Below are 16490 nucleotides of genomic sequence, written 5' to 3' on the forward strand. Positions count from 1 at the left end.
AATAAGACTGACAGATAGCTGTGACCTCTCACTCTCTTTCTTTCTGTCCATCTCTCTCACTCTCACTCACCCACCCAAACACACACCTGAAAGCAGAAGAGTGCTATGCAGTAGATGACATAGTCTTCTCTGTTGGCACCTGAAGCCGGCAGGACTGTAGACATGTCATTCACCCCCAGTAGGAAGAACAGGAGGAAGCCCAACAGATGAGTCCATATGTTGACTGTTTCATTGGACAGCACAAAGATGCTAGAGGGGTGGAAAACAATACACAACAACTAGCCTGGTTCCAGATCTGTTTGTGCTGTCTTGCCAACTGCTATGGTAAATTTGTTTGACATGACAATGACCATATGAGTTGGCAAGACAGTATAGACCTTCCCAGGCTATACAACAACTAGCAACAACACTGTACAACAACATCTAATTTACATTGAGCTTAGCTATATTATTCTCTTGACATACCTTTTTAAACAAAGTTTGGATTGTAAACGGGCTCTGTATCCATCTGTAATGTATGGGTTTTCTTTCATGAATAACGGGATCTGTTCAAATGTGTACAGGCGGATTCCCCTCGGCATAAGGACGGGCCAGTAACTGGCCAGCCACTGGTAACTTCCCAGGAGTAACTTGAGGAGTTTATGAGGCATTTTGGATCATCAGATTTCACGGTTCTGGCACAGGTTTAAGGCTGAAAAGATGAAAAGGGCACAACAGGGTAAAGTTATGGCATGGAACTAAGGGGTCACTGCAATCTAAGGTTGGCCGAAGATACCGACCCTATCATTATGCTTGTTTACACTGAGCTGCACTGGGGTCTAAACGCAATCATGGTTACATTAAGACACTGTGGAGCCGACAGGAGATAGGGGTCGGAAAACACACCTTAATTAAGGAATGGGTACTGTACTGCAAGTAGTACCTTATCCACACTTCATCTACACTGTACACACATCCACACTGAAAAACTGGAAAACAGTCCTTTGTGTTATCAGGCTAGCTAACATCAGCCAAAGCAGCCATTATGGAATGGCACGTGGCGTTGAACAACAAAGGAGCTGATTGGCTGACCCTACATTCCAAAATGACTGCGGTGGCTACTACTAGCTAGCATGAGAACAAAAAGGGCAGTTTTCTGGGAAAATTAGCAGTATTTCAATCTTCTCGATGTATCAGTGTGGATAAAGGTCAAATTTAGTGGCATATCCAATCCTGCATTGAGGTATGTTTTCCGATCCATATCTCGTGCCAGCTACAGTGTCTTAAAAGCTGATTTTATGGTCAATCCGAGTCTGCAGTGGCTGTACAGCGTTTACAGCGATGCGGCCGCCGCAGAAGTCAGAGCATTCATACATCTTGAGCTTCGGGCAGCTGTCATACGCATCCAATAAATTGGTCTCGTAGTGACTCAGGATTCATCTCTATAGCCATCCAGCTAATTACGAGCAACTGGCTAAACAAAAAGAAAAGACCTTACCTCTTCTGAGTTGTTGGAGTCCGTTTCCCGCTGCTTGACATAGCTCAGCCAAAATAGCATGAAGTAAAAAAGGATGCACTGTTTTCCCACCTGCATCTCTATCCCGAATCTCCTCACTGCCCCCCAGCAAAATCAGCCTACATTTAGGCTGTTGTTTATGTGTATTTCACACTATATGTTTGTGTGGAGGTCAACCCCAATACATGTTCATGTCATCAATCAACTGCATTACAGTTTAAAACGACTTTGACTACACCACCAATTTCTGTGTGCTAGCTACGCTAACCTGCTTATACAAACGGGAGTTAGCATTCTTCTAAACCTGAAAAGGGGAAACTTCTAAATGTTATGCAGCGAAAACAGCTAAATATATCCAAATCAGAATTTAGTACCCACATTGTGGGCCTGTTACAATACATCAATCATGGCGGATTTGACAAATATTCACTTAGATCAGATTTGTTGAATGTGCGCCAATCCATTGCCCTTCTATCCCACACGGTCTGCATTCCATTGACCTCTTTACTGCATCTACAGTTGAAGTCGGAAGTTTACATACACCTTAGCCAAATACATTTAAACTAAGTGTTTCACAATTCCTGACATTTAATCCTTGTAAAAATGCCCTGTCTTGGGTCAGTTAGGATCACCACTTTATTTTAAGAATGTGATATGTCAGAATAATAGTAGAGAGAATGATTTCTTTCAGATTTGATTTCTTTCATCACATTCACAGTGGGTCAGAAGTTTACATACAATCAATTAGTATTTGGTAGGATTCCCTTTAAATTGTTTAACTTGGGTCAAACATTTTGGGTAGCCTTCCAAAAGCTTCCCACAATGTGTTGGGTGAATTTTGGCCCATTCCTCTTGGCAGCTGGTGGAACTGAGTCAGGTTAGTAGGCCTACTTGCTCGCATACGCTTTTTCAGTTCTGCCCACACATTTGCTATAGGATTGAGGTCAGGGCTCTGTGATGGCCACTCCAATACCTTGACTTTGTTGTCCTTTAGCCATTTTGTCACAACTTTGGAAGTGTGCTTGGGGTCATTGTCCATTTGGAAGACCCATTTGCGACCAAGCTTTAACTTCCTGACTGATATCTTGAGATGTTGCTTCAATATATACACATAATTCTCCTTCCTCATGATGCCATATATTATGTGAAGTGCACCAGTCCCTCCTGCAGCAAAGCACCATCACAACATCATGCTGCCACCCCCGTGCTTCACGGTTGGGATGGTGTTCTTCAGCTTGCAAGCCTCCCACTTTTTCCTCCAAACATAATGATGGTCATTATGGCCAAAGAGTTATATTTTTGTTTCATCAGAGCAGAGGACATTTCTCCATGTGCAGTTGCAAACCGTAGTCTGGCTTATTTATGGCGATTTTGGAGCATTGGCTTCTTCCTTGCTGAACGTTCTTTCAAATTATGTCGATATAGGACTCGTTTTACTGTGGATACAGATACTGTTGTACCTGTTTCCTCCAGCATCTTCACAAGGTCCTTTGCTGTTGTTCTGGGATTGATTTGCACTTTTCGCACCAAAGTACGTTCACCTCTAACAGACAGAACGCATCTCCTTCCTGAGCGGTTTGATGGCTGGTGGTCCCATGGTGTTTATACTTGCGTACTATTGTTTGCACAGATGAACATGGTACTTTCAAGCATTTGGGAATTGCTCCCAAGGATTAACCAGACTTGTGGAGGTCTACAATTGTTTTTCTGAGGTCTTGGCTGATTTCCTTTGATTTTATCATGATGTCACGCAAAGAGGCACTGAGTTTGAAGGTAGGCCTTGAAATACATCCACAGGTACACCTCCAATTGACTCAAATGATGTCAATTAGCCTATCCGAAGCTTCTAAAGCCATGACATCATTTTCTGGAATTTTCCAAGCTGTTAAAAGGCACAGTCAACTTAGTGTATGTAAACTTCTGACCCACTGGAATTGCGATACAGTGAATTATAAGTGAAATAATCTGTCTGTAAACAATTGTTGGAAAAATGACTTGTGTCATGCACAAAGTAGATGTCCTAACCGACTTGCCAAAATTATAGTTTGTTAACAAGACATTTGTGGAGTGGTTGAAAAAATAGTTTTAATGACTCCAACCTCAGTGTACGTAAACTCCCAACTTCAACTGTATACCTATTATTATTTATTTTGAACCTTTATTTAACTAGGCAAGTCAGTCAAGAACAAATGTTAATTTACAATGACGGCCTACCCCGGCAACGCTGGGCAAATTGTGCGCCGCCCTATGGGACTCCCAATCATGACCAGATGTGATACAGCCTGGATTCAAACCAGGGACTGTAGCGATGCCTCTTGCACTGAGATGCAGTGCCTTAGACCGCTGCGCCACTCAGGAGCTTCCTCCACAATGTCTTTCCAGGAGTTCAAACTTATTTTTGTGTCTTTGAAATCCCTACATAAAGATGTATTATATTGGTGAATTTGTTCTGATAGCCTTTCGTCAAAGTTCTCCATGTTTTTTTGTGAAGTAAGCAAGTTTGTGTTTATACAGGATGAACTGCACCCCCTCCTACCATCAACCAATCATGTCATTGTGGAGCTATATGCAGTGCTTGACTTGGACTGAAATAGGTGCCGGTACGGTTTATATTTATGTGAAGCAGCTCTACAATACTTTTGAGATAATATTCTGTAAGAGGAACAGGAGCTCAAGCAGTAGAAAATGTGAGTTGCTGGTACTAGTGGGTAGCCTAGTGGTTAGAGTGTTGGGCCAGGAACTGGAAGGTTGTTGGATTGAATCCTTGAGCTGACAAGGTAAAAATCTGTCATTCTGAACAAAGCAGTTAAACCAATGTTCCCCAGGTGCTGAAGACATTGATTAAGGGAGCCCCCTGCAGCTCTCTGGGTTAAATGTGGAAGATACGTTCAGTTGGACAACTGACTAGGTATCCCCCCTTTCCCTACTCAGCTCCTGACAATATTAAGCACTGGCTACATGGAAATATGTGTAGCTGTTGAGCCAGCTAGATGCCAGCTAGATTTGGCATTTTCAAGCCCCCAGAGGCTCTGCAATTTTGCATCATAACCTCCACATGGAGCCTCCTGGTGGCATTGACAGATCAAGAATACATTGTATTTTAATGTAACCATGATTGCGTTCCGACCCCAGTGCAGCTCTATGTAAACAAGCATAATGGTAGGGGTCAGTATATTCTGGCAAGCATTACGTTAGATCGCTTTTTTAGGAAAGACTAATAGAGGATCTGAACCTATGACTAATAAAATTGGCAAGTCAACATGCTTTTGGTAATAGATTATTTATTGGAATAAATCAGAGCTAGGCGATTGATCAAAATATATGCATTCCAACTTGAAATTTAGCCGGACATGCTAGCATGCGGAATTGATCTCGCAGAGAGAAAATTACCTTTTGTTGCATGCTATCGATGGCTACGTAGTGTCATCTAGCTACAATACACCTTACTCTGTGATTTAGCAAGCAATTAATACAATATTTTAAGCAGCTGGCTAGCCCAGCAGCTCATGCTAGAAAATACATAAGCACAAAACAAAAAACAGAGTTCTAAAATTACACAATGGACATGGCTGCGCAAGTCGTGCCCGAGGACCCCCTCTCTGGACTTTATAAACTGCCTGAATACAATACGATCAAAGACAGTAACTCTGTGGTACGATTTCATGAACACCAGTTTAAGTCTGGGTGGCTCCAAATATCTGATCATAAATAAAAGCTTTTTTATGGCCCATCTGGATATTATGGAAATGACCCAAATGGCCAAATGTATATGATTTTTGATACAGCTAAAGCAATGATTTCATTTTACTACAATGAATAGCTATACTGGAGAGATAGAAAGATATGAACAAGTCAATTTATTGAAGAATATAGAATATTATTTGTAAAAAATTATGTGGTATTTATCCAAATACATAATCTAAATGAATTATTTTGATTTCCAATAGCCTAGTACTCAAGTACTGAGATCAGTTTGGCCGTGTTCCTCGATTGGCTTTGATTGCCGAGAAAGGTATCCCAGCTGTCCCCCTAAAAAAGTATGCAGCAGACTAGGGGAGAACATAGAGATAGATAGAGGACTCATCTGTGACAGAATGGACAGCCACAGCGCCATTATGGCTACAACCCATAGGAAACCCCACCCAGATGACTATTTTGACTACTTTAAAATGGTGGAAGCATAGTGGCTGCCACAATAGCGCTGCCCACGCTAAAATAGCATTTTGGCCACTAGAGGCATCTATCATTCTCTATGGAGGAGACCGCTTGCTCCCTCTTGAAGTCACGGAAGTTCAAGTCCGACCGCTGTACTGCAGGCATTTGTTAGCAGAACTAGGCCCCATTATAGTGAATGGAAAAATGTATATCTTTGTGTAAAAAAAAAAAAAAATCGAAGACAATTATGGTACCAATAATTTATTGTAATACACCAGATCTAAGTCTTTTTAACAATTTATTTAAATCGCTCACAGAAGAATTTATAAGGATAATGTATTTGCTAATAGCAGCCAGCAGTAGACTACCCAGGTTGGCCTAGTGCTTGAGTTACTGAGGTTGCGTGCAACATCACTTTCTGGAGTAGCCAGAAGTACAGTCCTTTTGAGGAGATCGGAATCTCCATTGCATCGTATTACCGCCTATTGTGTACGTTGCCCATTGTACGTCAGTGGGCCATACGGTGCAGTCTGGACGATTCTGGGACAGGGAGAGCTCTCCTTCATGGAGTGAATGGGAGTCAATTGAGCGCTAGCTTAAAAACAATATTGTATGGCTTTGAAATCGTGACATTACGTACTTTCGAGGAAAATAGGTACGTTAGCTTAGCAACCACATGACGTAGCATGACGCGGGAAAGTGAAAGCGATTGGTCGACAGTCTGCTGGGTGGGGCGTTATACTACCTCCATTCATTGCCCAATGGGATTCCTATTTCCTCCTTTTTTATATCTCTAGAGTAGATCAAACTGCGCATGTTATGTCTCCATGAGACTGGAGGCGAAAGAAACGCACACCAGTTTAGGCAAGGTTCTGGCTAGCAGAATAGAACACACAAAAACAGAAAAGAGAGCCGCACACTCTAGGAGCTCAGATGCAATCAGTTAATAACCTAATAATAACCTAAGCTGCTGACAACATGCAATAATAACCAACGTCTGTCGAAACGTTGGTTATTAGGTTATTAAGTAATTGCATCTGAGCTCCTAGAGTGTGCTGCTATCCTTCCTTTTTTCATGTCTCAATCAGACCGCATCGTATGCAGGAACCCCTCTTTCTACTTCCCTTGGTACCTTTTTTTAGCTAGGACACAGGCGGGAGTTGGGGGCGCTCCAGTACAGTAGGTGGTAATGCATCATAACCTTGGATGCCAACCGCCAATTAAACTCCATGGAATAAGAAGAGGCGGGAGCGATATCTACGACAACCGTAGACTGTCGACCCCGCCTGTTGGGCAATGCATTCCCGTAGTTCTGTTAACCACGGCGAATGCAGGTGTTCGGCAGGCGGGAGCGAAGGACACTGCTAGCTAGGACACTGGTGGTATAGGTATCTAGCTAGCGAGCACACCAATAGTGTACTTCATCCCCGCCTGTCGGGCACTGTTTTCCAACAGTTCTGTTAACAACTGCGAGGGCAGGTGTTCGGCAGGCATTACTAGCTAGCTAGGACGCCAATACACAGCAGGTGGGAGGCAGGTTCTGTTAAGGCCTTTGCAGACTGTACGATGTTAGCTGTCTTTTGCCATGATTTTGACATCCCAGACAAAATGTCCATGTCGTGGGCAAATTCTTAGGTTGTAAATGATTGTCGGACGTCTTAGCTCGTTCAGTGTGACAGGGTCTAGGTCTGCTGATTCAGTACCACTACGTCTTGGCTCATTCAGTGTGACAGGGTCTAGGTCTGCTGATTCAGTACCACTACGTCTTGGCTCGTTCAGTGTGACAGGGTCTAGGTCTGCTGATTCAGTACCACTACGTCTTGGCTCGTTCAGTGTGACAGGGTCTAGGTTTGCTGATTCAGTACCACTACATCTTGGCTCGTTCAGTGTGACAGGGTCTAGGTCTGCTGATTCAGTACCACTACGTCTTGGCTCGTTCAGTGTGACAGGGTTTAGGTCTGCTGATTCAGTACCACTACGTCTTGGCTCGTTCAGTGTGACAGGGTTTAGGTCTGCTGATTCAGTACCACTACGTCTTGGCTTGTTCAGTGTGACAGGGTTTAGGTCTGCTGATTCAGCACCACTACATCTTGGCTCGTTCAGTGTGACAGGGTCTAGGTCTGCTGATTCAGTACCACTACGTCTTGGCTCGTTCAGTGTGACAGGGTTTAGGTCTGCTGATTCAGTACCACTACGTCTTGGCTCGTTCAGTGTGACAGGGTTTAGGTCTGCTGATTCAGTACCACTACGTCTTGGCTTGTTCAGTGTGACAGGGTTTAGGTCTGCTGATTCAGCACCACTACATCTTGGCTCGTTCAGTGTGACAGGGTCTAGGTCTGCTGATTCAGCACCACTACATCTTGGCTCATTCAGTGTGACAGGGTCTAGGTCTGCTGATTTAAGTACCACTACGTCTTGGCTCGTTCAGTGTGACTGGGTCTAGGTCTGCTGATTTAAGTACCACTACATGCAGTTGTAGGTTCCGACAAAGTTCTAGCAGTGTCCCAGTTTTTTTTGTCTTTATCGTGTAGTGTGGCTGGTGTTACGAGCCGATCGGTTTGACTGATCTATAGGAACACCACCGGCACTGAGTATGCACAAAATAATATGATTATTGTGAATAGTCAAATTAATATGGGGCTCCCGAGTGACGCAGTGGTCTAAGGCACTACATCTCAATGCTAGAGGCGTCACTACAGACCCTGAATAGATTCCAGGCTGTATCACAACCGGCCGTGATTGGGAGTCCCATAGGGAGGCGCACAATTAGCCCAGGGTCGTCCCGGTTAGGGTGTCGCTGCAGTTGCTTCTCACCAGCTGCACCATGCAGCCATCACCTGGCTAGTGGGAGGCACTATTTGTCAACCAATGATTAAGATGGCCTCCACACTCTTCCTCTCTTCTTTAGCCTTTGCAGGTTAACAAAGATGGTGTAGCAGGACATGCAGATGATGATGATGGCACCACAACAGTGGCACCTTTGCCCATCTTCTGTCCATCTTCAACTATTGCACCAACATGGTCTGAAGAACATGTTCATCAGCAGTGAGGCCTCCCTTTACTGCTTCTCCAGACATCTTACAGTCCTTTTTCGTACTCTCATTCTCTGGGCAATAGACAACTTCTGCCTCCATCCGACCGGAGTGGGATTGTAGGTGGTGCTGTAGATTTACAGGTTCTTTGACAAAGGCTTATATGCAAATAAAAAAGGGATCAAGCCCAATGCATTTTACAGCCATCTTTTAGTCTTTCCCCCATAAAATGATTATCTCCTTCCTAGAAAATGAAAGGAGGATCTGACATAATTCTCTCTTCTTCTGTTTGTCCTCAGGGACAGGAAACAGAAGCAGGGTTTTTCATGTACAGTAAGCATTAGGTCACATTCTTAAACAATGAGATTATATCATGGCATTTAACAACATGAATGAGGTTATAGGCCTACAGTCTGGGGAACAATATTAACCCATTGTTGTTTTGAGTTTAAAATGAAACCCTTTATTAGTACAAGCTTTCCGCAAACAGAAGTTAAACAGGTTGAATAAGAAAGAGAAAGTTATTAGACGCTTCATTTATGGATAATAAAATACACAAAAAGGCTCTCAAGAACACAGTTATCCTCCTAACACAGTATGCCATTGTGATCTATGGATAAACATTAATTACAATATGACTCTGAACAGTATGCTGTATGAAGGAGAGTTTATAAGGGAGGTAAGTTGTATGAAGGAGAGTTTATAAGGGAGGTAAGAGATCTGAGGTATTCTGATGCTTAACTTTTTGTATGTTTAAATTGTTTTATTTATTTAACCAGGCGAGTCAATTACGAACAAATTCTTATTTACAATGACTGCATAGCAAAAGGCCTCCTGTGGGATGGGGGCTGCTATAAAAAAAAAAATGAAATGTAGGCCAATACACACATCACTACAACACTATAAAACAGAGACCTAAGACAACGACACAACATGACAACAACTCAAGATGGTAGCAACACAGTGTGACAACATGGCAGCAGCACAACATGGTAGCAGTACAAAGATGGCACAAACATTGTTACAGTGCATTCGGAAAGTGTTCAGACCCTTTGACTTTTCCCAAAAAAGGTATTTAACCTTTATGACGACCTACCCTGGACAACGCTGGGCAAATTGTGCACACCCTATGGGACTCCCAATCACGGCCAGATGTGATACAGTCTGGAATCGAACCAGGGACGGGACTGTAGGCTGTAACTGGGCTCCCGAGTGGCGCAGGGGTCTAAGGCACTTGCACTGAGATGCAGTTACAGCCTTATTCTAAAATGGATTAAATAAATAAAAATCCCCATCAATCTACCAACACTACCTAACAATGACAAAGCGAAAACAGGTTTTTAGACATTTTTGCAAATGTATTTAAAAAAAATCTGATACCTTATTTACATAAGTATTCAGACCCTTTGCTATGAGACTCGAAATTGAGCTCAGGTGCATCCTGTTTCCATTGATCATCCTTGAGAAGTTTCTACAACTTGATTGGAGTCTACGTGTGGTAAATTCAATTGATTGGACCTGATTTGGAAAGCACACACCTGTCTATATAAGGTCCAACCATTGACCAGTGCATGTCAGAGCAAAAACCAAGCCATGAGGTCGAAGGCCAGATTGTGTCGAGGCAAATTTTCTGCTGCATTGAAGGTCCACAAGAACACAGTAGCTGCCATCATTCTTAAATGGAAGAAGTTTGGAACCACCAAGACCAAGGGGGGGGGGTTGGGGGGGGGGGTTGGTACGGGATGTGACCAAGAACCTGATTCCTCACAGAGCTCCAGAGTTCCTCTGTGGAGATGGGAGATCCTTCCAGAAGGACAACCATCTCTGCAACACTCCACCAATCAGGCCTTTATGGTAGAGTGGCCAGACGGAAGCCACTCCTCAGTAAAAGCCTGCTTGCCAAAAGACACCTAAAGGACTCTCAGACCATGAGAAACAAGATTCTGTAGTCTGATGAAACCAAGATTGAACTCTTTGGCCGGAATGCCAAGGAAACCTGGCACCACCATCCATAAGGTGAAGCATGGTGGTGACAGCATCATGCTGTGGGGATGTTTTTCTGCGTCAGGGACTGGGAGACTAGTCAAGATCGAGGGAAAGATGAAAGGAGCAAAGTACAGAGAGATCCTTGATGAAAACCTGCTCCAAAGCGCTCAGGACCTCAGACTAGGGCGAAGGTTCACCTTCCAACAGAACAACGCAGGTGTGGTTTCAGGCCAAGTCTCTGAATGTCCTTGAGTGTCCCAGCCAAAGCCCGGACTTGAACCTGATCGAACATCTCTGGAGACCTGAAAATAGCTGTGCAGCGACGCTCTCCATCCAACCTGGCAGAGCTTAAGATGATCTACAGAGAAGAATGGGAGAAACTCTCCAAATACAGGTGTGCCAAACTTGTAGCGTCATACCCAAGAAGACTCTAGGCTGTAATCGCTGACAAAGGTGCTTCAACAAAGTACTGAGTAAAGGGTCTGAATATTTTCTGAATGCACTGTAGGCACAGACAACAGCACAAAGGACAAAATGGTAAAAAAAACCACATTGCGCAGCCACAAGTGTCAGTGAGTGTCCATGATTGAGTCTTTGAATGTAGAGAGATGGAGATTAAACTGTCCAGTTTGAATGTTTTCTTGCAGTTCGTTCCAGTCGCTAGTTGCAGCGAACTGAAAAGAGGATCAACCCAGGGATGTGTGTGCTTTGGGGACCTTTAACAGAATGTGACTGGAAGAATGGGTGTTGTATGTGTAACCGATGTGAAATGGCTAGCTAGCTAGTGGTGGTGCGCAAATAATAGTGTTTCAATCGGTGACATCACTCACTCTGAGACCTTGAAGTAGTGGTTCCCATTGTTCCCCTTACGCTTTTGTGGCGCGATGGGTAACTATTGTCTGTGTGCAGAGGGTTCCTGGTTCGAGCCCGGTGAGGGGATGGATGGAAGGTATACTGTTACATATGTGGAGGATGAGGGCTACAATAGATATCTCAGATAGGGGGAGGGAGGTTTACGAGGGTTAAATAAATAAGCATCAACCAGCGGGTCTTGCCCCGGGTATACAGAGATGACCATTTACAGAGGAGTATAGAGTGCAGTGATGTGTCCTATAATGAGCATTAGTGGGAAATCTGATGTCCGAATGGTAAAGAACATCTAGCTGCTTTAGAAGCACCCTTTGCAGATGTTAGCGCAGGTGCAGGGAAATGCTTGTTTCCAGCTTCAACAGTGCAGTAATACCTAGCTAAATGCTTGTGTTTCTAGCTTCAACAGTGCAGTAATATCTAGCTAAATGCTTGTTTCCAGCTTCAACAGTGTAGTAATACCTAGCTAAATGCTTGTTTCCAGCTTCGACAGTGCAGTAATACCGAGCTAAATGCTAGTGTTTCTATCTTCAAAAGTGCAGTAATACCGAGCTAAATGCTAGTGTTTCTATCTTCAACAGTGCAGTAATACCTAGCTAAATGCTTGTGTTTTCAGCTTCAACAGTGCAGTAATACCTAGAACAACAAAAAAACAATACACACATAATGCAAAAAATAAATAAAATAAATATCAGAACAAGCAATGTGAGAGACTGGAATATACATATATATACAGTGAGCTCCAAACATTTGGGGAAAGTACATTTTTGGGGGGTTTTGGCTCTGTACTCCAGACCTTTGGATTTGAAATGATGGCGCAGACTGTCAGCTTTAATTTGAGGGAAATTCATCCATATCAGGTGAAATGTTTAGAAATTACAGCACTTTTTGTATACAGTCCCCCATTTTAGAGGACAAATTCCCTTGTGTATTAAAGTAGTCAAAAATGTTGGTCCCATATTCCTAGGTCACAATGATTACGTCAGGCTTGTGATTCTACAAACTCGTGGGACGCATCTGCTGTTTGTTTTGGCTGTTTCAGATTTTGTGGTCAATAGAAATGAAGGTAAATGATGTATTCTGTTCTTTTGGAGTCACTTCTATTGCATACAATCTAAACGCAACATGCAACAATTTCACATTTCAAGGAAATCAGTCAATTTAAATAAATTCATTAATGCCCTAAATCTATGGATTTCACATGATCTGGGAATACAGATATGCATCTGTTGGTCACAGATAACTTTAAGAAAAGGTAGGGGCATGGTTCAGCAAACCAGTCAGTATTTGGTGTGACCACCATTTGTCTCATGCAGCGGAACACATCTCAAATCAAAGTTTATTTGTCACGTGCGTCGAATACAACAGGTGTCGACCTTACAGTGAAATGCTTACTTACAGGCTCTAACCAATAGTGCAAAAAAGGTGTTAGGTGAACAATAGGTAAGTAAAGAAATAAAACAACAGTAAAAAGACAGGCTATATACAGTAGTGAGGCTATAAAAGTAGCGAGGCTACATACAGACACCGGTTAGTCAGGCGGATTGAGGTAGTATGTACATGTAGATATGGTTAAAGTGACTATGCATATATGATGACCAGAGAGTAGCAGTAGCGTAAAAGAGGGGTTGGTGGGTGGTGGGACACAATGCAGATAGCCCGGTTAGCCAATGTGCGGGAGCACTGGTTGGTCAGCCCAATTGAGGTAGTATGTACATGAGTGTATAGTTAAAGTGACTATGCATAGAGTTGATCAGGCTGTTGATTGTGGCCTGTGGAATGTTGTCACACTCCTCTTCAATGGCTGTGTGAAGTTGCTGGATATTGGCGGGAAGAGGAACACGCTGTTGTACACGTCAATCCAGAGGATCCCAAACATCCTCAATGGGTGACATCTCTGGAGCATATACAGGCCATTCTGCTTCCAGGAATTGTGTACAGATCATTGTGACATGGGGCTGTTCATTATCATGCTGAAACACGGTGATGGCGGCGGACGACAATGGGCCTCAGGATCATGGTATCTCTCTGCATTCATATTGCCATCGATAAAATGCAATTGTGTTCATTGTCCGTAGCTTATGCCGTAACCCCACCGCCACCATGGGGCACTGTTTACAACGTTAACATCAGTGAACCACTCGCCCACACGACACGATACACGTGGTCTGTGTTTGTGAGGCCGGTTCGATGTACTGATAAAAACTCTCTAAAACGGCTTATGGTAGAGAAATTAATTAAATTCTCTGGCAACAGCTCTGGTGGATATTACTGCATTCAGCATGCCAATTGCACGCTCCCTCAATCTTAAACATCTGTGGCATTGTGTTGTGTGACAAAACTTCACATTTTTTGTGATATTTTATTGCCCCAGCACAAGGTGTACCTGTGTAATGATCATGCTGTTTAATCAGCTTCTTAATATGCCACATCTGTCAGGTGGATGGATTATCTTGGCAAAGCCTAAATGCCCACTAAACAAATTTGGGCATATTTGTGAGAAATTCTAATTTTGTGAGTATGGAACATTTCTGGGATGTCCTTAAGTGTCCCAGCCAAAGCCTGGACTTGAATCTGAGAGTTTCTCCCATAATTACGGATAGTCCTGAATGAATCGTGAATAATGAGTGAGAAAGTTAGACACACAAATATCATACCCCTAAGACATGCGAACCTCTCACCATTACAATAACAGGGGAAGTTAGCATCTTTTGGACGATATGATATCTGTGCGTCTAACTTTCTCTTTGCTCCACGTGGCACTGAAGGCCCCTCGCCCGACGCCTCGTGACCAGTATGGATCAGACTGCATACGCCGGGGCCCCCTCGATGTCCAGAGGGGGCGGAGGAACCTCCCGCCTGAGGCGAGACACATGGAGCGAGGAGTTAATAAGGTAATCTGGGGGAAGCTGTAAACTGTAACAGACCTCGTTCACTCTCCTCAGGACTTTAAATGGCCCCACAAACCGCGGACCCAGCTTCCGGCAGGGCAGGCAGAGGGGCAGGTTTCGGGTCGATAGTCAAACCCTCACAAGTCTCACAGTGGTGGCGTTCTGCGCTGGCTTTCTGATGCCTCACGGCCCTCTGAAGGTGCACATGAGCGGCGTCCCACGTCTCCTCCATGCGCTTAAACCATTCGTCCACCGCAAGAGCTTCGATCTGGCTCTGATGCCACAGCGCCAGAACCAGCTGGTACCCCAGTACGCACTGGAAAGGGGAGAGGTTGGTAGAGGAGTGGCGGAGTGAGTTCTGGGCCATCTCTGCCCAGGGTATGAACGCTGCCCACTCCCCCGGCCGGTCCTGGAAATAAGACCGCAGAAACCTACCCACTTCCTGATTTACTCTCTCCACACCCGTTGCTCTCGGGGTGAAAACCTGAGGTAAGGCTGACTGAGACCCCCAGACGTTCCATGAACGCCCTCCAGACCCTTGGCGTGAACTGGGGACCTCGATCAGATACTATGTCCTCAGGCACCCCGTAGTGACAGAAGACGTGTGTGAACAGGGCCTCCACAGTCTGTAGGGCCGTAGGGAGACCGGGTAAAGGGAGGAGACCAAGATCCAATTTTGTGAAGAAGCGCGCCCAGTGCATTGACTTGATCGCACTGGCTATGAGAGGCAACTGAAACTGTACTGTACAGGTAACTGTACCTCACAGTGATTTGGTTGATGCCTCGATAGTCAATACACGGGCGCAGACCTCCATCCTTCTTCACAAACAAGAAACTTGAGGAGGCAGGTGAAGTGGAGGGCCGAATGTATCCCTGCACCAGAGATTCGGAGACGTCCCGATCTGGACGTCCGTGGGTAGCAGACAGGTTATCCAGCCGGATGGACAGGTCCACCAGCTGGTCAATTGTGAGAGTGGTGTCCCTGCAGGCCAACTCCCAACGGACGTCCTCGCGCAGACTGCTCCGGTAGTGATCGATCAGGGCCCTGTCTTTCCATCCCGCTCCTGCGGCCAGGGTCCGGAATTTCAACGCGAACTCCGGTGCGCTCCTCGTCCCCTGCCTCAGGTGGACGAGACGTTCCCCCGCCGCTCTACCCTCAGGCGGATGGTCAAAGACTGCTCGGAAGCAGCGGGTGAAATCCTCGAAGTGGTCCAACACCGCTTCTTCTTCCCCCCATACGGCCCAATCCAGGGCTTTCATTGAGAGGCAGGAGACGAGGGTGGCCACGCTCTCTCGGCCCGAAGGAGCCGGGTGGACGGTTACCAGGTAGAACTCTAGCTGGAGCAAGAACCCCTGACAACCTGCCACCGTTCCATCATACTCCCTCGGGAGGGCGAGCCGAATCCCACTGGGTCCGGGTGAAGGAGGGGTGAGTGATGGTGAGACTGGTGGTGCTGGTGGAGACGCTGGAGGGACTCTTTCTTCTCTCCCAGCGCTCCATGGTTTGTAGAACGCGATCCATGGCGCTGCCGAGATGCTGCAGCATAGCAGCGTGCTGCTGGACTCGCTCCTCAACCCCTACTGCAGGGGCACCTGCTCCTGCTGACTCTATTCCGAAGGGGTGCGTGTTTCTGTCAAGGCTGTTGGTAACTGGTGAAAGGAGTCAGGCGCAGGAGAGCTGAGATGCGTGGACAAGGTATTTAATTCAAGAAAACACCAGTATAAACACAATACTATGGTGCTGGAAAAATACCGGTACCACGAAATAAACGGCTGTAAATAACAAAACCCAGCAACAAATATACCAGCCGTCAGATACAGCCTTACAATAAAACAAACACGCACGCAAACATGGGGGAAACCAGAGGGTTAAATAATGAACATGTAAATGGGGGAATTTAAACCAGGTGTGTAAAAAACAAAGACAAAACAAATGGAAAATGAAAAGTGGATCGGTGATGGCTAGAAGGCCGGTGACGTCGACCACCGAACGCCGCTCGAACAAGGAGGGGCCGACTCCGGCGGAAGTCGTGACAGCAAGGCTGGAGATTTGTAATCCAGGTT

General features: G+C 44.9%; 1 protein-coding gene across 4 annotated transcripts in view; it reads right to left on the reverse strand.

The window, feature by feature from the left end:
- Window positions 1-5138, reverse strand: part of LOC110536995 (progestin and adipoQ receptor family member 3) — a 33289-nt gene extending 28151 nt beyond the window's left edge. For 2 of the 4 annotated variants that reach the window (XM_021622685.3, XM_021622682.3), the window contains exons 1-3: window positions 4886-5138; window positions 466-691; window positions 87-249 (exon numbers count right to left, since the gene is read on the reverse strand). In XM_021622685.3, the coding sequence (XP_021478360.1) occupies window positions 87-249; window positions 466-650 (348 nt within the window). In that variant the 5' untranslated portion in view covers window positions 651-691; window positions 4886-5138. Of the gene's footprint in view, window positions 1-86; window positions 250-465; window positions 692-1477 lie in introns of all 4 variants that reach the window. The other 2 variants (XM_090191765.1, XM_021622683.3) reach the window with 2 other exon arrangements.
- Window positions 5139-16490: the final 11352 nt, after the last annotated feature.

Source organism: Oncorhynchus mykiss, chromosome 12 (genome assembly GCF_057628025.1).
Source record: "Oncorhynchus mykiss isolate SJ-2025 chromosome 12, ASM5762802v1, whole genome shotgun sequence".
Lineage (NCBI taxonomy): Eukaryota > Metazoa > Chordata > Actinopteri > Salmoniformes > Salmonidae > Oncorhynchus > Oncorhynchus mykiss.